Source organism: Amyelois transitella, chromosome 30 (assembly GCF_032362555.1).
Source record: "Amyelois transitella isolate CPQ chromosome 30, ilAmyTran1.1, whole genome shotgun sequence".
NCBI classification, from domain to species: Eukaryota; Metazoa; Arthropoda; class Insecta; order Lepidoptera; family Pyralidae; genus Amyelois; species Amyelois transitella.
The window spans coordinates 2,304,419-2,327,188 of NC_083533.1; the positions used below are offsets into that span (position 1 = coordinate 2,304,419).

Below are 22,770 nucleotides of genomic sequence, written 5' to 3' on the forward strand. Positions count from 1 at the left end.
CGTGTTTCACGGAATTAATCCGGGCTTAAAGCAAAATTACTAATATAACAAGCCGTTAAATAAATTTGACATACTGGTCACACTTAATTTCAGCTGTCAAACGTGACACGGACATCATGACAGTCTAGAAAAGTCTTGAAAAGTATAAGATGAATTGTTTTTATCTTTAATTTGGCGATTCGCTGTGAATTGAATTGAAAAGAAGTGATTTCCAGACCCAAATATATAAAATGTCGACCGAGGTATATATCAATATATGTATAAAGTTTTAGTTTGCAAATAGTTTATTTTAAGATATAGAACCAGCTGTAAAACTAATAAATACCATTGTCTCGGCATCCAGTATGACTTCATAACCTTTGGTGTCGAAACTCTTGGTTCGTGGGGCAGGGGCGCACGTGGGCTTCAAAAGGCGCTCAGCAAATGCCGGAGAAAGGCAACGGGTGGCCCTCGCGCGGGCAGCTTTCTTGCACAGCGTATTGCAATACAGCGAGGGAATGCTGCCCTCGTGATGGGAACCCTACCAAGGGGTCAAAACTTAAATAGTAATTTTTTTTAGTTTGTAGTTTAGGAATTTTACTTTTATTGATTAGTTAAATTGATTATTAGTATAAGAAATTGTAAGTCATATTTAGTCAACTTTATTCACCAAAATATCTTTGGGTTAAAAAATAAAAAAAGAAGTTAATGTATAAAGCTTCATACTAGTTAACAGGTGTCATAATAAGAATAAATCGGATATGAAATTCCAATAACGTCAACTAAAATCATTTTTTATAATTAAATTAATTCTTTAGGATGATAATGACAGAAATGTGCGTTTCTTTAATTCCCCAGGGCGAAAAGACTTCTTAGGAAGAAAGTCTTGTACCATCTCTATCTGTTTTGTATATTTTACTCTTATGGTGCAATAAAGAGTTCTATCTATCAACCTAATCGGCTAAAAAAATTAAATTTTTAATGTATTTTTTACAGCCAGCGAAGCCCAAAATTAAACATGACTGGTACCAGACAGATGCTCAGGTTGTGGTCACAATTCTGATAAAGAATGCTCCCGCAGATAAAGTAAAAGTGCATTACGGCAATAGAAGTGTGAGTAAAATGTTTATACAATTTTCTGTAATTTTGAACTCTCTTTATCACACACATACAAACAAAAAATCACATTGGTTTCACGGAGGGGTAAGCAGAGACTACAACTTTCCACTTTAGACAGGCTCAGCATTTTCCGGCACTCTTGACCTGACCTTTTGCCAGGCATCCTTAATTTGATCAAGATATGTTTATCTAGGCCTTCCCACTCTGACCATTCCTATTGCTTTATGTGTGTTACTAATATCTTTGTTGATATCCTACTCATTTTATAAATCTGTAAGTTCTGTCAATAGTATTTCAAAGTTCTTAAAGCATCAAAGTAGTTTCATCAAAATTTTGTTAAAATTAAAGTGGTTGTGGTCTAGTTGAACGAATCTATTATATATATACGAGTTTGTTTGAATGTGCTAATCTCGGGAACTTTTATGTTGAATAGACCATTTATAGAGGAAGGCTTTAGGCTATATAACATCACGCTGCAACTATTAGTAGCGAAGAAATAATGGAAAATGTGAAAAAAAAAAACAGGGAAAATAATTTATCCTTCAGGGCTTCAATGATGCCCAAAATAAGTATTCCACGCGGACGAAATCGCTTGCGCACCTAGTTGTTCAATAAAAAAATTTTAACAACTGACATTACATAGTCTATTATATGATGTTGACTTCATGGCAAATGACTAGTATATTTACCAATTTGTGTACAGAGAAAACACATTGGAATGATAAACACAAGAAACAATAGTACTATAGGTTCTGCTTATTTTAAAGAATATCTTCAGCAGACCAAGACATTTTATGGATATTAGTTTGTTACTCTTTCACGCAAAATCAACTGGATAGATTTTGATAAAATACAACAATTCTTTCCCGTGGGAGCAAAAGCCGCAGCTGCTATCTAATTCCACATTTTGTCATAGGAGCATAAAATACTTTATAAAAATAAATATTTGTAAAAATAAAAATATATAATTAATACAAATATATTAAATAATGACTATTTTTAATTTCAGCTATCGGTAACAAGTGCGATCCCCAGCTCGGATTCAGAATACAGCCTCGAGGTGGAATTGGCCCATGAGATCGTACCATCAATGTCTTCCTATAATGTTACACCTTCAAAGATTGAAGTGAAGCTGCAAAAGAAGGAGGGACTGAGATGGACTGTGTTAGAGGGAGAAGGAAAGGATGAGAAAGTGAAGGCTATTCCACAAGGTGAGTAGCAGGAGTTATAATACATATTTTTGTCTGAATGACACAATATTTTGATATCAAAATCGTACATTTAATATTTTTATGAGCAAAATCTTTTGCAAGCATATTTATTTCACCAAATGAAATTATTTTCAAGCATTTATCTTGTCTACAACCACAAAATCAATGCCATCCAGTTTTTCTCTTTGAGAATCATTGTCTATGCCGTTCCACCATAGAGTATTAAAGGCATTTTTTTTTTCATTTCCAGCTGTCATAGACGCATCAGGTCCCCTGTCACAGCAGCCGCCGAAACTATTTAGAAAAGATTGGGATAAAATAGAACAAGATATTAAGAAAATGGTAAGTTGAATCCACAATAAAATAATCCATGCGATTAAAAAATCTTTGCATTTTTAATTGGAAGTCTGGATTAATTGTTACCAGCTTGTTTGGTGCCGTAGTATTTCGTTTTCCTGAAATTTAAATGTCTATTTTCATTTTGTTTTAAAACTCTTTCTTGGATACAAAAAAAGAAGAACAATGTTGTGGAAAATACAGACGGTGGTGCAAGAAACAATACAAGATTGTTTACAATAAAATAGAATACCATAACATATATTTCCCTGAACCAATAAAAAAAAGGATAGAACCACTCTGTCTCGTTCCCATGGACGTCGTGAGAAACCGACTAAAGGATAGGTTTGTTTATAAGCCTATCCTGTAGTCGGTTGGATTCTTTAAGACAATGGGCTAGCAACCTGTCACTATTGAGATTCACTCAGTTCTATCATTGAGCCAAACAGCTCAATGTGGCTCAGCCAAAATGCTCTGTCTACCTCGCAAGGTCAAGCTTATATATAGCTTCCGGGAAAGAGCACAGGGGAAACCATGGCAGCGACAGGGGAAATATATATTTTTTTATTTATTTATTCCCCAACTTCGCTTGTTCTTAATCAGATGGCAAATAAACAATTATTAAAAATCTCCATTCTTCTTTCAGGAAGAAGAAGAGAAACCGGAAGGCGACGCGGCACTGAACGCTCTCTTCCAGAAAATTTATGGTGAAGGCAGCGACGAGGTGCGCCGCGCCATGAACAAGAGTTTTGTAAGTTTCAAAAGTACATACATACATACATAAAATCACGCCTCCTTCCCGGAGGGGTAGGCAGAGACTACCTCTTTCCACTTGCCACGGTTTCTGCATACTTTCTTCGCTTCATCCACATTCATAACATTGAAAAAAGTATTAAAGTTATAATTATGTTAAAGTTTCAAAAGTAAAATACTATTAATTATATTAAGAAAATATAATAGTTTAGCTTTGCAAAAATAATCCCAATTTAAATGTGTTTTCTTTCTGTCAAATGATAAATAGTTGTTTTGTATAGCATGCCGTGTGATTTCCGGAACTTTAGCTTAGATATCCATATCTTTCTCATGAATTTAGTAAAAGGCGACAAAGACATAGGCTTATGAATCAAAGGATTCCTCTTGTAAGCGATGGGCTGGCAACCTGTCACTATTAGAATCTCAATTCCATCGTTCCTATTTTTTTTTTGTATTGGTGCCGAGAACCACACGGCACATTATTGTCTTTATTCTTATATTATTCTTTTGTTGTTTTCAGGTGGAGTCCGGCGGCACAGTGCTAAGTACGAACTGGAACCAAGTAGGCAAGGAGAAGGTGGACGTGAAGCCGCCGGACGGACTCGAGTATAGAAAATGGGATAATTAAATACATTAGTCGTATTATTATAGTGTTACCATAACAAATGTTTGTCGCTTGACATTTAAATTTTTAAAAAATAAAAACCTTACGGTTGACCATGAGGTATTTTTGAGTAAATTTTATTTTAAGTGAATAATTGTGAATATACTCAATTTGCGCCTTCATTAGTTTTATTTTGAGAGTAAGACTGTGAAAAATGATTTATATAATAAACGTAAATATTTGAAATAAAATTTGATTTGACTTACAAAACATTTTTGTCCACTTATTATTACTTACCCAAAAATAATATAAATTATTACCTATAAGTGCTTATAATACATTTTCAATACCAACACACGACATTAATATTTAAGAGTATTACGTTAATATTTTAACAGTCATATTGTAACGTGTATTTCTTAAAGACTAGTATATAAAAGTCTTTTTGTTACTTATTTACATAATTAAACCTAAATCTTCATCTCCCCTTCTGGACATTTTCTACCACTTTATCATCCCTTATTGTTGGCAACACTAAACAAATCAATGGTAGCATTGCTGACGGTGTTCTGGTAACACTGGACGTGGCCTTCGTGTATGGTAGAAATTTCTCCTGAGCTTTGCCGTAACCCGTTTCTCACTGGCGGTACTTTTTTACCATTTGCCGTTGGGACGTGGTCGGTTGGTGGAGGGGGATCTGAAACAGGACAAATTAGTGTTTAAGCAATCGAAAAATTTTAGTGTGAATGTGAATAAAATAAGCAATATTGTGGACTTGTAAAAGAGAGGTTTCTGCTTTTATTTGAAATTGATATAAAATTCGCTAGTGGTTTTTATCAAAGATTATTTAACATACATACATATATCACGCCTTTTCCCCGGAGGGGTAGGCAGAGACTACATCTTTCCTGCCCCGATCTCTGCATACTTCCTTCGCTTCATCCACATTCATAACTCTTCAAGCTCGGCGGTTTCGGGTACTCTTAATCTTCTGCCAGGACGTTCTTAATTTTTCGGTTAAAGATTTATTTATTTCTCAAAAAGAATAATTACATTTCATTCGCTTACAGAGAAATAATAATACTAACTACTTACAGTAATTAATGTGACGGCGAGCTAAGTACATATACGTATATAAGTCGCAAGTTAACAATAAAAGATATTGACATAAGTTTCAAAAATAAAACAAAAATTACAAGCCATTTTATAAGTAGGGTAGATTGCCGTAGTAAGTAATACCGGCAACCGGTACGCAGCGCAGGAGTGAGGGTACTTCACGCGTTTACGCTGCTGATGTTTATTAAGGTTGCGATCATAGACGCAGGCGATTAGCGGATAAGTAGCGAGTTAATAGTAGAATGTATATTTGGTTGTTACTACTATTTTATTATTTGTGAATTTAATATAAATGTTTATAGTGTTATGTTATATATTTGACTTTATTTAATTAAGTATTTTTATTTTTCTTCATTTATCTAAATAAAGTACGTTTATTTATTACAATATTGTTTTTAAATATACCTTTATTCAATTTATTCAATTTTGATTTTCCAAGATATATGATTTTAATTTTCTTTTAAAAGTACTTAGTGAATTTGCTTCTTTTATTTCTATAGGCAGTTGGTTATACATTCTCACACCTTCAAACTGGATGTTTTTTGAACCAAATTTTGTCCTCGGGGCGCGAGATACCAAATGATTTGCATTACGCAATTTCATTCTTTGGGTTTGGCTTTTTTTTTGGAATGTTAGAACAGTATGTATTTTATTATTAAGAATTTTATAGATTAACGTGCATGTGTAGTACTTATATGTCTGGTTTATGTTCATTATTTTAGTGTCTGTATATATTTTTATGGTTGGCGTATTATAATCATAGTTAAAAAGTGTTTTAATAAATTTATTTTGTGCTCTTTGTAGTGGTTCTAAATTAGATTTTGCGGCTGTACCCCAGATTTCTATTAGGTAATCTATGTGTGGTTTTATTAATGAATTATATATAATGTATTTGATTTTACGTGGAAGACAGTTCGAAACCGCACGAACGGCACCTGACAAGGATGTCAATTTAGTCTTACTTTTATGTATATGTTGTTTAAAATCGAGGTAATGGTCCAAGATAATGCCAAGATATTTTTCGCTAGATTTTTGTTTTAGTTCATCATTATCTATTTTAAGTTTTATTATATCGTCGAGATTTTTGTTTTTTGCAGCAAATATAACGAAATTAGTTTTTTCAGTATTAATAGTGAGGAGATTCGACAAAAACCAATCGTTTAATTTGTTAAGATCTCTTTGTGCTTTTAATTTTAAAGTTTTACATGAGTGGCCATAATAAAATAAGCAAGTGTCGTCTGCATAAAGAGATATGTCAGTCTTAAGGCCCAAATTTTTTATGTCATTGACATAAATTAGAAATAAAAGAGGCCCCAAAATGGAGCCTTGAGGAATGCCGAAAGTCATTAAAGTTGGGGTACTTTGATGTTGTCCTATTTTCACTATCTGCCTACGGTTTTGGAAATATGATTTGAATATGTCGTGTGCCTTACCAGTGATACCGAGATTTGACAATTTGGCAAGAAGTAGTTTGTGGCTGATTGTATCGAACGCTTTCTTGAGATCTATGAATACACCGAGTACTATTTGTTTTTCATCGATTTTATTTTTTATTTTAGTCACAAGGTCTATTGTTGCTGAAAGTGTGTTTGATTTTGGTCTAAACCCGTATTGTTTGTTGTACAAAAAATCTTTTGATTTTAAGTATTTCTCTATTCGAGAGTAGATCACTCTTTCAAAAATCTTAGAAATGACTGGTAAGACTGAAATTGGACGGTAATTGCACGGATCTGATTTATTACCGTTCTTAAAAATTGGTGTTACTTTGGCAATTTTTAGAGATAATTTGATCAAGATACGTTCGTACTAGGCCTAAGTTTTTTAAAACACTCGCGAATTTCTGGTAAGAAAGCTTATCATAAAAGATACTATGTCAGAAAGCACAAGGTTTCGCCAAATCTTTACTCAGTAAAATGCTAAGAATGCTATGATGACAGAAATGGGAAAGACAAGGACACGATAACATTATATAAGGAACTAAAGAATTTCAAGAGCATTTAACTGATCGGGAATCGACTGCAGCCTACGCAGACTGACGCCATTTTGAATCAACTTATATTCCATGTATAAATACTACAGGTATTAAACTCGCACGTAACGTACCTTTATTAACACTGTAACATGATTCGAACTTAACTTCTGGGATAAAATAAAGGAACTTTACGTACTCGTTTAATACCTGAAGTATTAATAAATAGTATAATGCAACGCGATAGTTTAAAATTAACTTATATTCCGTATTTTGTTTACCTTCATCATCAATACTCTTGATCTTCTTCTGCATCCCAACGACACTAGGCCCTTTAGCCAATGACCAGCTCGGCGCTGGGGGGTCTTCCCTCTTGATTGGCTCCAAAATATTCCTTCTCGACCTCAAAACTACGGGTAAATCACCCCTTGAATCATAACCATTCTCAGGCAGTTTATAACCATTTTTGTGCTTTGGTAGATTTTCGTGTGGTAGTTTTTCTTTGGGAGTTTCTTGTGGCAACACCGCTTCTAATTTCGCCATTTGATTTTCAACAGTGAATATTTGGTTTTTGTCATTTACAATTGGTTTTATATCATCAGAAGTGTTAGTATCGCTGCTACTTTGTTGAGTTAGTCTGTTTTTGGGTGATAGCGAGTCTATTCTCTTTGGTATGCCATTGAGTTTGGGCGTTTCGTCTTCGAGAGACAATGGAGGGGCTGTCGCCATATACTGATTATACATGTTGCCTATTAGTTCTTCTGTACGTCTGTAATAAATATTGTTACGAATTATTTTGCATATTCGAAGTAAAAATATTAAAGAATGGTCCTTCGAGCCGGATTAACTTAATATATAAGACAACTTACACGAAGTGATTAGTAATAAGTAGTATTAATTAAAAACATGAGATCCATAAGATTTCAAATACATTATTGACGCATAATTTGCGGAAGATCCAAAATACAAAAAAAAAATAAGACAATTCGAATGAAGGTAGAGGTAGAGATTGTAAAGTCCTTTCATTAAAGTTTTGTTATAGGTTGTGTATATAATAAACATATTTTCAGCCAATAACAATAGAAAAACGTTAATGGGATAAGTCCGCCATTACAAAAGTTATTTACTTTTTTTTAAACTGTAAATTTCTGTGCAATAAATATATTACAAACAAACGTTCCACTCTCCCTGTGCAGATCAGTGTGTTGGGCAAAATTATTTATTTATTTATTTATTTCATCAAAACTTATCCTATCATTACAGTCATAAAAACCAATGCGATAGACAAAGCAACTTATACATTAAATTCTTACAAAATATTAACAATTATAACATAGAACAAATATCGTAGTTCTTGTAAACTCGTTCAGAGAACAATGAAAAATATCTATTCTCCCAGCTATTTCGTTGAGAGTGGCCAGTGCCCGAGTCAGCGGGGCGCTCCGCAGCAGTCCCGTACGAGACGCCGGTAACAACAACAACGGCGGCCGGCGCCGACGCCCCACATACCTATCAGGGACATTTAGCTTGATTAAGTCTAGCACCTCCGAGTTGTAACTAATTCCGCGAATCAATTTAAATACATATAGTAACAAAACTAAGTCTCTCCGTACACTCAACTGTGTGTAACCCACCATACCGAGCACAAATAGCGTAGGATATCTTAATGGATAAAAAGGGTACACTCCATAAAGCCTCAGGTATAAATATCTTAAAAATTTATTTTGAATTCGCTCTAGCATTTGTTTATATTTATCTTCATATGGAGCCCAAATGACTGCATTACACTCAAGATGGCTCCTTACTATAGCATTATATAAAGTTTTTATAGCTTGAGTACTTTTAAAGCCATGTGTCCTACGTAGTACTAATCCTAAGTTTCTATACGCCTTTCTGACCACAATATTGATATGTTTTACAAATGATAGTTCGCTTGTAAAATGGACACCCAAATCTTTCGCCTCTGTAACCCTTTTTATTTCTACATCTTGTATCACATACTCGTGTTGAATTGGTTTAACCCTTTTTGTAAAACTTAAAGTTACACACTTTGATATATTGAAATCAAGTCGATTTTTTAATGCCCATTCCGCCACTCGGCTAATATCCTCCTGCAGACGGTCGCAGTCCGCCGCGTCGCCTATCGCTAGCGATAACTTTAGGTCGTCTGCGAACAACAAACAACGCGAGTGACTGACGACTTTAGGCAAATCATTAACCATAATGACGAATTCAAGGGGGCCAAAATTACTACCTTGACTTACCCCTGATCGAACAAAATAACACAAAGAGCGATGTCCAGCATACTCAACAAATTGCTGCCTATCCGACATGTAGCTAGCCAGAAATTCAAGCAAATGTGGAGTGCATCCGACCTCTGCTAGCTTCTCCAATAGTATGTCATTATCGACAACATCAAAAGCTTTGCGGAAGTCAAAATATGCAACATCTACTTGTCCCCCGCCGTCAACGACCGGCACAATATGACCCATGTGGCTTAATAGGTTAGTCATGGTGCTACGACCCGGCCGAAACCCGTGCTGCGCTTCGCAAAGTTGAGGACTAACTTGCTCAAAAATACTCTTTTGTATCGCTGAGTCAAATACTTTAGCTGGTGCAGATAATACTGCAACCGGTCTAAAATTGTCTACATTTCGACTTGAGCCTCCCTTTGGCACCGGTACGACACGGGTTAATTTCCAAAAATCAGGAAATTTTTCTAATTTTAGAGCCATATTAAATATGTATAGCAACGGTTGAGCTAAAACAAGCCTACAATCTCTAAACAGGAAGGTGGGGATCCCATCAGGCCCGGCCGACCGCTTTGGTTTGAGTCTAGATAAAGACTGCATTACATCGCTCAACTGGAGCTGGTCTACACTTATACGCGCAGCGGCGTTTGCGTCACCTGCCGTTTTGATTGCAGCACATACATTCAATTCCGGTTGGTTCGGGCTATAGACTGATTGAAAGTACCTAGCAAACTCTTCGCAACATTCGTCTTCTTTTAACTCAGAACCATCTTTAAAAATAGTTTGCGAAGACCTAGAACCCCTTTTGGATTTAATATAATTCCAAAAAGATTTCGGATCCTCTATTAAATGACTTTCAATCTTTTCCCGGTGCCGTTCTTCCGCTATTTTTATCATATATTTAATTCTAGCCCTACACTGAGCGAATGCATTATAATCTACTTGAGACCTACTCTTTTTATATCTTTTGTGAAGAATAGCCTTCCATTTAATTTCCCGAATTAATTCAGCTGTGTACCACTCTGGGTAACTCCTTGAATTTACATGTCTTCGCTTTTTGACGGGGACGCAATCATTAAATACTTTATGCAATGTATTATAAAAATAGGTTATAATTAAATTTATGTCATTTAGGTTATTTAGGTTATAAATGGAGCTCCAATCTATCGTAGTCATACGCTCATACAACAACGGAAAGTTAGCTTTACTAAAGTTCCACTGTACCTGAGACTGATGCGGTTCCGCCTCGCTACTCCTGCTTGGTTTAGGAATCTCAACCTGAGCCGCGCTCCGCCCCGGCACGGTGACAGTAATATCCAGAGGGGGGTGTTGCACATCTACTGGCACCATCTCCTCTTTCGCGACACAAACATTCACTTTCTCTAACGTTGTCAACACTAAGTCTAACTGCCGCCCGATACAGTTAGGTACACTATTTCTCTGGGCGAGTTCACAATATGTACAAAAGTATTCATAGTAATTAACAATTGAATCAGAACACGAATATAAATTAAAATCCCCTAACATTATTACATTACTAAACTTTTTACTGATTTGTTCCAATATTTTAAACATTAACATGTATTCATTCTCATTTCCATGAGGGGGAATGTACACGACACAACATAAAAATAAGTATCTTCCTCGTAAATAGACACGCGCACAAACTATTTCGAACGTATGGGCATCGATGTTTACATTGTCGGGTAACGGTACCCGCTGCAACTCAAAGCGCGGTGTGGCCACTAAAAGCGCGCCGCCTTGTTTTCGCCCGTCCATTCTATCGCACCGTATCACTGCGTAATTCGGAGGGACAAGTTCGGCATCGTGAATCGAGTTATGACAACCAGTCTCAGTTATCGCTAAAATATCAGCATTTGAAGATTCTACTCCTGCAAAGAATGTTTCCAGCTTAGTTCTGAGTCCTCGCACATTTTGATAATAAATTTCAATGGTCATACGATAGCTATTTTGAATTATAGGTTGGTCTACGAAAAAAAATCCATTCGCAGAACTCAACATTCACTGGCCAGATGTCTGGCTGACACAGCTGTTCGTACACTTTTTCCGGTACCCCAATCATGAATGAAGCATAGTCTCTTTCCGTTTTTGGTACAACTTTTTCAACTTTAATATCTTCTAGGCCACAAATTTTTTTCACATAAGCTGCCATATCTTCTTTTGTTGTTTCTTTTTGTAAACGCCATACGTGCAGGTATTTCTTTTTTTCTGTTCCTTTAATTTCAACCTCCCTTACACATCCACCTTTTCTGACCTCATTTTTGGAATATCTGCTTTTTTTCTTTGTTACTTGTATCCAGTTCTCTTCATTTTTGGATTCTAAACTAACTTCAGTCGGTTTTTCTGAGACAGGGTTTCTTAATCCTATTATCTCAGGTTCTTTTTTCTTAGGTTTTGTTACTTGCTTACCCTTCGCTGGTTTCGGGGCCACACTCTTAGCTAGTTCTACCCTCGGCTGGCTTTGTGACAAAACTCCTGCGAATGATATTGGCACTACTTTCTCCTTTAAAGATGAGTCCTTTCCTTTTATTTTATCTGCTAGGCATCCTTCCAAATATTCATTTCTGTTCTGCAATGATTTTACGACACCTTCCAGATGTTCGATTTTGCTACATTTTTCTAATGCTACCGTCATTTGCTTTCGCAATTCTTGTAGTTCTATTTTTGATTTAATAAACTGATCATATAGTTTTATATAGGCTTCCTTCTGCATGTTAAATCCAGAGGTCATCTCAGATCTAAGGCTTCGTAACTCCTCCAGGACTTTATTCTCATTGCATGATATCGAAATGTCGTCGGCCGGCATCTTTCTGCTCCCACGTTCGTTGTTTACATAATTTGGAGTAAACGTTTTATTCATAACAGAAGTACTTCCTCTTACCGGTGTATCCGGGTTACCGCGCTTCGGGTTGCTGCAGACGCATTCTGGACATATCCAATTGTCTTTGTCCTCTTGAGTTAGTTTCTCGAATGAGTCCTTCGACATTCCCAAACAGTTCAGATGGTAAAGTTTTTCACATATCTTCTTTGAGCATTCCATGTAGGAAATACCAAAAATAATGGCATTACACCCGTTACACTTCGTTTCCATAATTTAAATTATTATAAAACTTACGGCGCACGATTCGCACGTCAAGCGCTCACGACAGCGAGCGAGCGAAAATAAAAAAAAAAAAAAAAAAAAAAAAAAAAAAAAAAAAAAAAAAAAAATTATGAGTTTTACCATTTTGACTTAACCAGGTGAGAAACTTAGAATATCAGCTAAGATATACCTGGTAAGTGGTATGATGACGGTCTGCGCAGCCCCGTTGGTGGGATGGTAGGCGTTGGGGCCGAAACTGTCTATGGTTGAACTACCAGTCACCTGAGAAACAAAGATGGCGTTAGTATGAATAACGCAGTGACAATATATTTAAGTAAGTAAGTAAGTAAATGCTTTGTTGTTCACTAAAGGAGTACATTACAAATAAAAACAGTACAGTACAAAGGCGGGCTTATCCCTAAGTGGGATCTCTTCCAGCCAACCTGACAATAAGAGGATCATAAACAAAATTGAGGCAAGGGTGAACAACGGTTCTTTTACCTAAGTATGCAGGGATCGTGGCAAGTGGAAAGATGTATTCTCTGCCTACCCCTCCGGGAAAAAGGCGTGATTTATGTATGTGTAGCGGGAGCGATGTTTCGGCTCGACCGCCACCAAAGGGAAGCTCTTCCGCTAGGCTAGTGTGATGCCTGAGGAACCGCGGCTCAATATTGTGACGGAGGTTGTATATAGTATGCCCCAATCCGTGATATCGTTGCTTGCGCGATTTAGACACATCGATGTTATTAGTCAGAAGGAAAATGAACAAGAAGATAAAAGGAGACAAGGCCAAAGGCATTTTTTCTCAGTTTGATATTATTTTTGGATTACTGTTTATATGAAGAAGACCTTAGGAACCGAAGTTTAAAAAGATACAAAAGATATACCAATATCTTTCTTACCTCCATGACCCCGATTTGCGTAGTCCTGACGTGATAGGGGAAATTTTTGTTTGCGAACACTGGCAACGTCAGCAGCTGAAACAAAATTTATAGTTAACTAGATTGGTTTCTTTTTTCGCAATTAAAAAAATACCTAGGTATGTCCGCTATATAGCTTATGTTTTTCCTCAAGAGTTGAACTCTATCTCTGTGCCTTCCAAATTTTATCAAAATCGGTTCAGTGGTTTAGAGGTAAACACACGCACACGGCACAAAAGATAAAAGTAAGAAAAATAAACTTTGCAAACTATAAACAATGTGTTGATTATTTATAATTAACTTACCAAGAACATAACGTGTCCACAGAACGTTATAAACAGTAGGACTGCGGTCACCACGCTCTCTCGCACCCATTTATCTGAAAATTTATATTTATTTATTATATTTAAATTTATTTATATAGAGTACAGTATAATACCACGTTTTTCTGTCGCCTCAGCAATATTTGACGATGCAGAATAGCGCATCACACCGCAAACCGATTGAAAACACAATAAAACAAAGACCTTATGACAAGTACATTAAACTTAAATTCCAAAAACAAAACGTCTCCTGCTATCTCGCTCGTAATAGTAGTACAACAGCGGAGATTTCAGTTCGCAAGCTCAAATGGCGCGCTCTGATTGGCTCAACCGCTCAAATATTTTCGCGCCATATGAACATTACACTCCTGCGCAGGTAGTCAGGTACATGGATGTTTTTAAGTATATTATATCACTACATAGTATAAAACAAAGTCGCTATTTTAGTCTGTTTGTCTGTATGCTTAAATCTTTAAAATTACGCAACTGATTTTGATGCGATTTTTTGTAACAGGTAGAGTGATTCAAGAGGAAGGTTTTTATGTATAATAACATTTATATTTTGCACCCGTGCGAAGCCGGGGCGGGTCGCTAGTTAATGATATAATTAACAACTATCTACTGTATACATATGACATAAATACTTATATAAAAATATTAAAATGGATAGGAATTTTCTTAAAGAAACGAACATCTTAGCGTTAATAATGGTAAGACAGAGCCTTTAGCTGAATACATAGGTTAGCAACTAACCTATGTATAGGTCCCCTGAATAACCTTCAAACTCCTGCTTGAACCATAGCCATAGCTTTATGTTCCCTTTTATTATTTTTTTCTAGACAAAGGCCTTCTGTGGTTCTCCACAGCAAAAATTTACATTTAACAAAAAGAAAACTTAATTTCTGTAATTATAATGTTTAGAATCTACCATACAGAATTATGGGCCGGTACTTACCTATATAAGAATTGGCTGTAAGTATGAATAATGGTCCGGAATAGAACCACAACGTGCCGCAGATGAAGAACGGGCAGTAGAACATGTTCTGCGAAAAAATACAATAAACTATAAAATGCCGTGTGGTTCCCGGCACCAATACAAAAAAGAATAGGACCACTCCATCTCTTTCCCATGGATGTCGTAAAAGGCGACTAAGGGATAGGCTTACAAACTTGAGATTCTTTTTTAGGCGATGGGCTAGCAACCTGTCACTATTTGAATCTCAATTCTATCATTAAGCCAAAAAGCTGAACGTGGCCATTCAGTCTTCTCAAGACTGTTGGCTCTGTCTACCCCGCAAGGGATATAGACGTGAACATATGTGTGTATGTAAACTATAAAAAAAACTGGCCATCTGCATTCCGTTGTAGCCCATCACGGTAAAGCAACGGAATATAGTGACAGCTTTATTTTTAAAAGTAGAGAGTGCCTTTTAAATTCATCATACGTGACATTCCAAACATAAAGATACTACTGGGCAGATTCTAGTCACCAAAAATTTGACATTTTGTAAAAAACGGTGAAAAATTTTTAGGTTTCCATTGATTGTACTTAACAAACCTCAAAACGAGATAATAAATACTCATAAAAAGTAAAATGAACTTACTTTTTCAGGATATTTTCTGACCGTGAAGAATGTAGAATACGCAAACACGCACGAAGCTATAACACGAAGCACGATCAGCCCGTACCCGGCCGGGCTCTCGTACAGATACAGCACCTCGCCAGGATCAAATGCCTGATGAGGAGAGAAGATGTATTTCATTATTCTCGTTTGTTTGTTTGTAATATCTTTATTGCACATAAATTTACAGTAACAGGAAATAGCGGACTAATTCTCTTGTGGGGGTACCTCTCGGGGGTACATCTTTATACTTGCTATTATCCCTGCGTATCCTATCAGGTAAGGAAGCGTGATTTTAAATGTAAGTATGTATGTATCGTTCTCCTGGGTTTTATCCCGTCATTCTTGGTGAAGAACCTAGGGTTCGGAATGGGGGAAGTCAGTTTAGTCGGATCGACAGCTGTCTCTTTTGGGTAAATGTTTACGGGTAGCCTAAGTTGCACAATATGTAATGGAGAGACCATCTCTTTCGTAAAACGGATGCAAGAATCACATGGTACGGGTGATGCAAATTGTGTGGTACATATATTCACATACATATAGTCACCATAAAAAAATAAAATTTTGTCTCTGGTAACTGACCAAGGTTCTCTATGATTTTTGCTTTAGCAGCCTCCATCTATCTATTGTTGTTTTTGCAGGCAGTACACATTATTAACTCACCTTGGCCTGGTATATGAAGAGGACAATGTAAGTGACTATGTAACAGCACATGAACACGGTCAGTTTGACGGTGAAGCCCACTTTGAGGCGTCCGCGTGTTATGGTGTAGCCTTTAGCCAACAAGATAAGAAGGAGAAGAAATGTGGTCTCCGAAGCGCCGCAGAGGAACTGACCTGTAAATATATTATTTTAAACTTTAGGGCTTTACACTGATAGTTATAAGATTGAATGTGACTTAACTAGTAAATAAAACAGCAACCGTGTAGTATCATCGGTTTTGTATTAAGGACTACAGAATGCGATTAACATGCACCAAGATTTCTACTTTACTAACTTGAATTGACTCATCATAGAGTTTTGTAGGTAAATTCTACAACCGAATTAAATAATAAAATTCACTTACAATGGAGTCTTAAACTAATACAAATCATAGTAAAATAACCGTTTACACAGTGTTCAAATTTTAAAATAAGCACAGCTGTCAGAGTGTTAATAGTTTTGTGGCGACATCTCTACGCCACACGTCAGAACAATAAAAAATAAAATCACACAACGCTATCAGTCAAAAACAGCGAAAAACTGAAATCTCGCAAGCAAAGATTTCACGGATTGGAGCATATATACAACCTCCGACACAACATCGTGTGTCGCGCGGTTCCAGGCGTCACACCAGCCTGGCGGGAGATCTTCCCTTTGGTGGCGGTCGAGCCGAACCATCGCTCCCGCTACAGTTTTAAACTTGCTCATAAATATGCTTTTTCTATCTTTCCGTTTCTTAATACATACATACATACATATGGTCACGTCTATATCCCTTGCGGGGTAGACAGAGCCAACAGTCTTGAAAAGTCTGAATGGCCACGATCAGCTATTTGGCTTAGTGATAGAATTGAGATTCAAATAGTGACAGGTTGCTAGCCCATCGCCTAAAAAGAATCCCAAGTTTGTAAGCCTATCCCTTAGTCGCCTTTTACGACATCCATGGGAAAGAGATACTCTGGTCCTATTCTTTTTTGTATTGATGCCGGGTACCACACGGCGCGTACCTTTCTTAATACTGTTTTCACTATGACTCACCGACGACCCTCGCCTTGTTTTCGACGCCGTGGACGGCGTACCTGACGGCGGCCAGGGTCTGCAGCGCCACGCCCGCGTGCTGCAGCGCCACGGAGCCCAGGAACAGCTTGTAGCTGGCGTGCAGAAGGTGTCTCGACTTCAGTTCCACGCTGCACATCACCACGGCTATCATCACGATGACGTAAGCGAAGGTGTAGGCTAATAATACTGGCAGGACATCTGTAAATTGATTGAGTGGAATAAAAAGTTCTTTTGTAGAAATTCAGTACCTAGATATCAAGAAAATTTCGGCGTCTGAATTTAGTTAAATGGAATTAGATATTCTTTCCTACATGCTATATAATTTCACTTGCCTAAATTATGGCATTTCTTACCATTAATTTGGATAACAGAATCCTTAACAAAGTAAAGAAGACTTATGAGAAGGTAAAGCACATATTGCACGACTTAATTAAAACAAACAATTTTTGAAATTAATTTAGAATACGTTAAATTTAAATATGTTAGACAAAAAAAATATAATTCTAAAATCGATGAAATATTTAATCGATTGTCGTTAGATATCGCTAGGTATCTTAAATATAGGATTCAAGGGCAGGGTGTATCTCATCTCACTTACAAAATTCATCAGCAGAGAAGTGCTCGTGCCAGAAATCACCGTCCGGTCCATTTGTCATGAGGAACTTATATCTAACGTCCAAACCCTAAAACAAGATTTTAATGTAATACTATTCTATTCTACATATAATTCGACGGCCTCTGTGGCGCAGCGCGCAGTGGGTCTTGTTGTTGGCGCTTGTCTAGTTCACAGTTGGTTCGAATCCCGGCCAGGTCATGATGAGAAACGAACTTTCCCTGATTGGCCCGGGTCAGTTGTTTATCTATATAAGTATTTTTTTTTAATTATAGTGTCATTGAGTTAGTATTTCGTAACACAAGTCTCGAACTTACTTCGAGGCAACTCAATCTGTATAATTTGTCCAAAAAAAATGTTCCAATTTTGTCTAATAGGTACTATCGTTTGCGCTGGACTTCATTCGTGTGAGAATTTCTAGAAAAAAGTAGCCTCGTCTTTCTAGAAATAAGCGTTTTGAATGCATTCGTTACATATAAAAAGGGAAATCTTATACATGCGCACCTTGTAATGTCATGGGAACAATTTCCACCTGATCTGCTTTACCGCATTAACAGGAAAACCTGACCAAGTCGATTAACTGGGCCTGTTAATAAGAAAACTTGACCAAATCAGATAACATAGATACAACTGTCTTGAATATACACAGAACCTTGGAACTGTCACAGTTGCTGATAGCAATGAACCACCACCGCTCCCGCGCCGACCTGAACCTCCTGGAGTTGTGGCAGGAGACCACCAGCTTTTCAACGCTGCTCCTGGTGTTACCAGCCCCTTGGGGAGAAGGCTGGGAGTTCAGGCGACGGCGACGATAGCGCTCGTATTGCTCAAATATTGAGCGTTTGATTTTGTGCTGGAATTGGTATGAAAGAGTATTATTAAATTTTTAAAACTTAATTCTTTATATTTAAGAGTTCTTGTTGGTGGAGTTAAGTGAAACGTCCTCCGTCTTTTTTTATTTGCTGGTAATGTTTGTACGTATTCAGTTAAAAGCTTACTTATTTTGTTATTTATTTATTATTTACACACGAAACAGATTACAATCTCAAAAGTTTAAAGCTTTGGTGTATACTGTAGTCCACAACATACATATGTGTGCCTAATAGCATATTTTGTTTTAAACTTACACTAACTCCAGTGTAGTTAGCTTTATTATACTTAATTTGTTAGCTGTTAAATAAACTGAAATCGTGAAGTGATATCGTTATCTGTGCCAGGTTGCGCCCTGGAGCGGAGGACTGACCATGAACACTATCCAGAAAGTAAAATTAAATAATCAACAGGATTATCGTCTGGTTTCTGTTACCCTGTCGGTTCACATGGGACCATACCCAACTTTACTTGTTTACCTAAGAGATGTACTTGTCCGTAGTCCTAAAAAGCCTTGGAATCACACGGTACAGTCAATCGCCTGTCAAGTAACCCTGCATTGAACTCTATGTCGCAGTAATAGAAGCGATTTTGCAGTACATTTTGGTGGGTTGATTTATTTATTTAAAATTCTGTTGACTGGAAGTCACGTTACTCGTGTAGGAATAATAAATTACCAAAATACTTACGCTGACATTATTTTTGTTATCAAAAAGAATCTCCACGTCTTTCAAATTTTCAAATTGACTGCCATTTTTTATACCCTCAACACTCTCCCACAAATCATCTTCTGGCAACACCGTAGTAAAATTCAAATCGTCAGTTGGCATCAATTCGTACCACGTGGTAGCATTGTTGTCGAGAATGGTAGATTTTGGATTCGGCGTGGTAGTTTTTAAGAACTGGTCGTAATACGCCGGATCTAAGGGTAGCTGTGGTTTTGTCCCATTTTTCGACTTCTTTTGAGGTTTTTTCGTTAGAGGCGTATCTGTTGTTGTAGTCGTGGAACTGTAATTATAAGAACAAAGATATTTTAAAGACAAAATATTCTGGGATTTGCCACGTTCGCACTACCTGGATTGGTCCGCCAATGAACCTGATTTACGTTTATCATTTTTTTTATACATCCTCGGAGATTAGGGATGCTATTAACATCTCTCTTCTTAAGGAGTTTTACAATTAGGTCTTTGAAGTTAAGCGAGTTCTGTCTTTCAGTCTTATGTGCTCTGTAAAACCCATGGGCCGAGGGGGCCATCACCACTGGAAAAAATTCTGTAGATAGGTCCATATAAATACCTGTGTATATATAAAACACAATTAATAATCATACAAACATAAAATCGCGCCTCTTTCTCAAAAGAGTAGACAGAGACTACGTCTTTCCACTTGCCACAATCCCTGCATACTCCATTCGCTACACCCACAATAAATAAATAAATACAATGCATTAAAACCTTTTCTCAGCCGGTAACTCCTTATCATCTCGCCTGATGATGCAACCAGAATACTCCGTGTCGGGGTACCAGAAAGATAGCTTGATCATCTGGTTTTGCCCCGCCTTATTGAGAATAGCTTCGCGTTCTTTACACGTCTGCAAATATAAAACCAATTGTTCAAAAGTACCGGAAACCAGTCGGCACATGTAGACATACATACATACATATGATCACGTCTTTATCCCTTACGGGGTAGACAGAGCCAACAGTCTTGAAAAGACTGATAGGCCACGTTCAGCTGTTTGGCTTTATGATAGAATTGAGTTTCAAATAGTGACGGGTTGCTAGCCCATCGCCTAAAAGAAGAATATCAAGTTTAAAAGCCTATTCCTTAGTCGCGTTTTCACACATCACCCATGAAAGGAACGAGACGGAGTGGTCCTATTCTTTTTTTATTGGTGCCGGGAACCACACGGCACATGTAGGTAGACATGTATAAGATACCTACTCACCTTCCTACTATGATACACGGCCGGCCACTGACTGTCGTCGTCATAGTAAAGCAACAAGTTTGGTATGCCCATTTCTTTGTCATATTCTATCAGATACTCGAACTGTCCGTCGAGAGACAGAAAGCAGAATCTAGCGAGAAATGCCCAATTCTGAAAAATAAATAAACATAACGTATAATCACGTGTATATCCCTTGCAGGGTAGACAGAGTCAATCCGTGGAAACTTTGATATCGCGATTTAGCATAATCAATGTTATTGGGTGATGACGTAGCATATGCTATGATGACTTGTGGCGTAGAGGTGTCACCACATATATTTGTCATACTGGACATCTTGGTCATACTACATCTAAGGACGTATTATAATTGAATGGATATTTTTTTGCTAAGCGTCTGAGCGTGGCTTTTCAGTCTTTTCGAGATTATTCGACCTGACTACCCCGTAAGGGATAAAGATGTGATTAAAAAAGTGTAAAATTCTTCAATGGTTGACTGGAAGATAATGCTGCTTCTAGGATTAAGTACGCCAATTGTACTATACATTTGTATTAAGTGCAATGAAGTTTAAATAAATAAAATTGTTAGCAGTTCTACTAATCAACATATGTACTTAAAATCACGTCTTTATTCATTACTAGGTACCTAACCCTTAACCAACCAACCAACCAACCAATTAACCAACTAAGCAAAGTTTGGTTGTGTCAGAAAATCCTGGATAATTACCTCCTTGGTATCGATCCTGCCCTCAACCCACTTCCCTCGGGCGCGTCCTAGCAACACCAGGATGAGAAAACAACTGGTTGCCAACTTGCTCATATTAAATCAATTGGTTTATTAGCTGAAAACATAAGAAATATGTAGGTATAGGTAACCTAGATAACTTCAAGGAGTCATGTTAGTTTCGAACTGGGATAAGATAAAACAATAACACACCAATTTTTATCCAACAATTTTTATAAAGTTACGGTTAACATAAAAAGTAGGACAGTAGGTAATCTCTTGATTGTGTTCATTTTTAATTACTTTTTCTTCGCTCCCAACATACTGTTATAAAAAAAGAAATTGCAGATCGATTCAAAAAAAGTACTTACTACTGTGTAAATAAGTTAAATTAATGTTTAACGAATACACTCTGAGACCGACCGATTTTGATAAACTTTTTCAGCGAGATTGACTACTTTCTTTCAGGAGTAAAGTAGTTGTTTTCTGGAAATTTAAATCTTTAGTACCTAGGTAACTTAAGCACAAAAATTAATTGTAAGTACCTATAACGATAATGTGTTAAAGATTACACACTATGATACCTATAAAATAATTTGGTTCATAATTACATTTAAGCAAAATAAATACAAAGTATTTTTGTACCAAAAGTGCGTACTAAATTAGGGCATTAGGTATTTCTTATCTTTTCAATCAACTCACCTTGAGACTGACGTGACGCACTGACCACAAGGGCCAAGACACATTAATAATGTATTAGTGCTTGTAACCCACTTTCACACTTCCTAACTATGTATTTAAATTGCATTTTCCTTAACACTACACATAAATCATCATACTAAGACTGCGTATTCCTTAACCTTCAATAATTTTAGTTACAACAGTTAATTTTACAACATATACCTTTATAATTTTAAGTATATATTTTGAATTTCATTTTGTAAAAGAACAACTAAACACTAGGTTTAATTTGTTGTGTTTTGGTTACCATGGAGACGCGTCGTGCATTTCAGACATGCGATTTAGGGGTTAGAAGCCGGCAAAGAAACATACATGTACGCCGCACGTAAACATACATAAGTAATAACAAACTTATATATACGTAGTAGTAACTGTACAGTAGATACATATAACACATAAACACGTCTTGAACTATAACGAGGTAACAATAGTCTTGAAAAGACTTAAAGGCCACGTTCACATAATTAAGGAATTGAGATTCAAATAGTGACAGGTTGGTAGCCCATCGCTTATAAGTAGAAACCTAAGTTAATAAGCCTTTGTGGCACACATATTTTTATTAGACTAAACATGTTGCAAAGAAGAAGTTTTGTTCATACAGCTCTGCACCTCTGCAATAAGTCGCCTCGGCATAATAGCGTAACCTACCGCCGAATCAAAACGTAATAAAACTCAAAAAAATAACGACTTTATTTCAAGTACTTAAAACTTAAAATCCAAAACAAAATGTCTCCTGCTATCTCGCTCATAATAGTAGTATAATAGCGATCAGTTCTGGTATCGGGTTCAAATGGCGCGCTCTGATTGGT

At 36.7% G+C, this 22,770-nt stretch overlaps 2 protein-coding genes across 2 annotated transcripts; one reads left to right on the forward strand and one right to left on the reverse strand.

Annotated features, from left to right (window-relative positions):
• Positions 1–98: 98 nt before the first annotated feature.
• LOC106130049 (protein SGT1 homolog) lies at positions 99–4,180 on the forward strand. The gene is made up of 6 exons (XM_060952936.1): positions 99–242; positions 976–1,092; positions 2,108–2,309; positions 2,560–2,651; positions 3,292–3,396; positions 3,919–4,180. The coding sequence occupies exons 1-6, from the start codon at positions 231–233 to the stop codon at positions 4,024–4,026; spliced, it is 636 nt and encodes a 211-aa protein (XP_060808919.1). The 5' UTR covers positions 99–230; the 3' UTR covers positions 4,027–4,180.
• Positions 4,181–4,286: 106 nt separating this feature from the next.
• LOC106138252 (transmembrane protein 145) lies at positions 4,287–21,971 on the reverse strand. Its single transcript, XM_060952925.1, has 16 exons — positions 21,923–21,971; positions 21,224–21,338; positions 20,500–20,649; positions 20,006–20,142; positions 19,241–19,559; positions 18,334–18,534; positions 17,667–17,751; positions 17,048–17,266; positions 15,971–16,143; positions 15,290–15,421; positions 14,641–14,728; positions 13,668–13,741; positions 13,345–13,419; positions 12,633–12,724; positions 7,369–7,856; positions 4,287–4,699 (listed from the first exon to the last, which is right to left on the reverse strand). The coding sequence occupies exons 2-16, from the start codon at positions 21,314–21,316 to the stop codon at positions 4,515–4,517; spliced, it is 2,511 nt and encodes an 836-aa protein (XP_060808908.1). The 5' UTR covers positions 21,317–21,338; positions 21,923–21,971; the 3' UTR covers positions 4,287–4,514.
• Between the last annotated feature and the right edge of the window lie 799 nt (positions 21,972–22,770).

Bases quoted from the DNA above. Each gene is read 5' to 3' on its own strand.
- LOC106138252 (XM_060952925.1), bottom strand. From the start codon at position 21,316: ATGAGCAAGTTGGCAACCAGTTGTTTTCTCATCCTGGTGTTGCTAGGA. The intron at 19,560-20,005 runs GTTTTAATGCAT...TTATAATTACAG, and splicing joins GAGTTACCGGCTGAGAAAAG to TTCCACGACTACAACAACAG. The intron at 16,144-17,047 runs GTGAGTCATAGT...ATATATTTACAG, and splicing joins AAACAAGGCGAGGGTCGTCG to GTCAGTTCCTCTGCGGCGCT.
- LOC106130049 (XM_060952936.1), top strand. The intron at 2,310-2,559 runs GTGAGTAGCAGG...TTTCATTTCCAG, and splicing joins AGTGAAGGCTATTCCACAAG to CTGTCATAGACGCATCAGGT. The intron at 3,397-3,918 runs GTAAGTTTCAAA...TGTTGTTTTCAG, and splicing joins GCGCCATGAACAAGAGTTTT to GTGGAGTCCGGCGGCACAGT.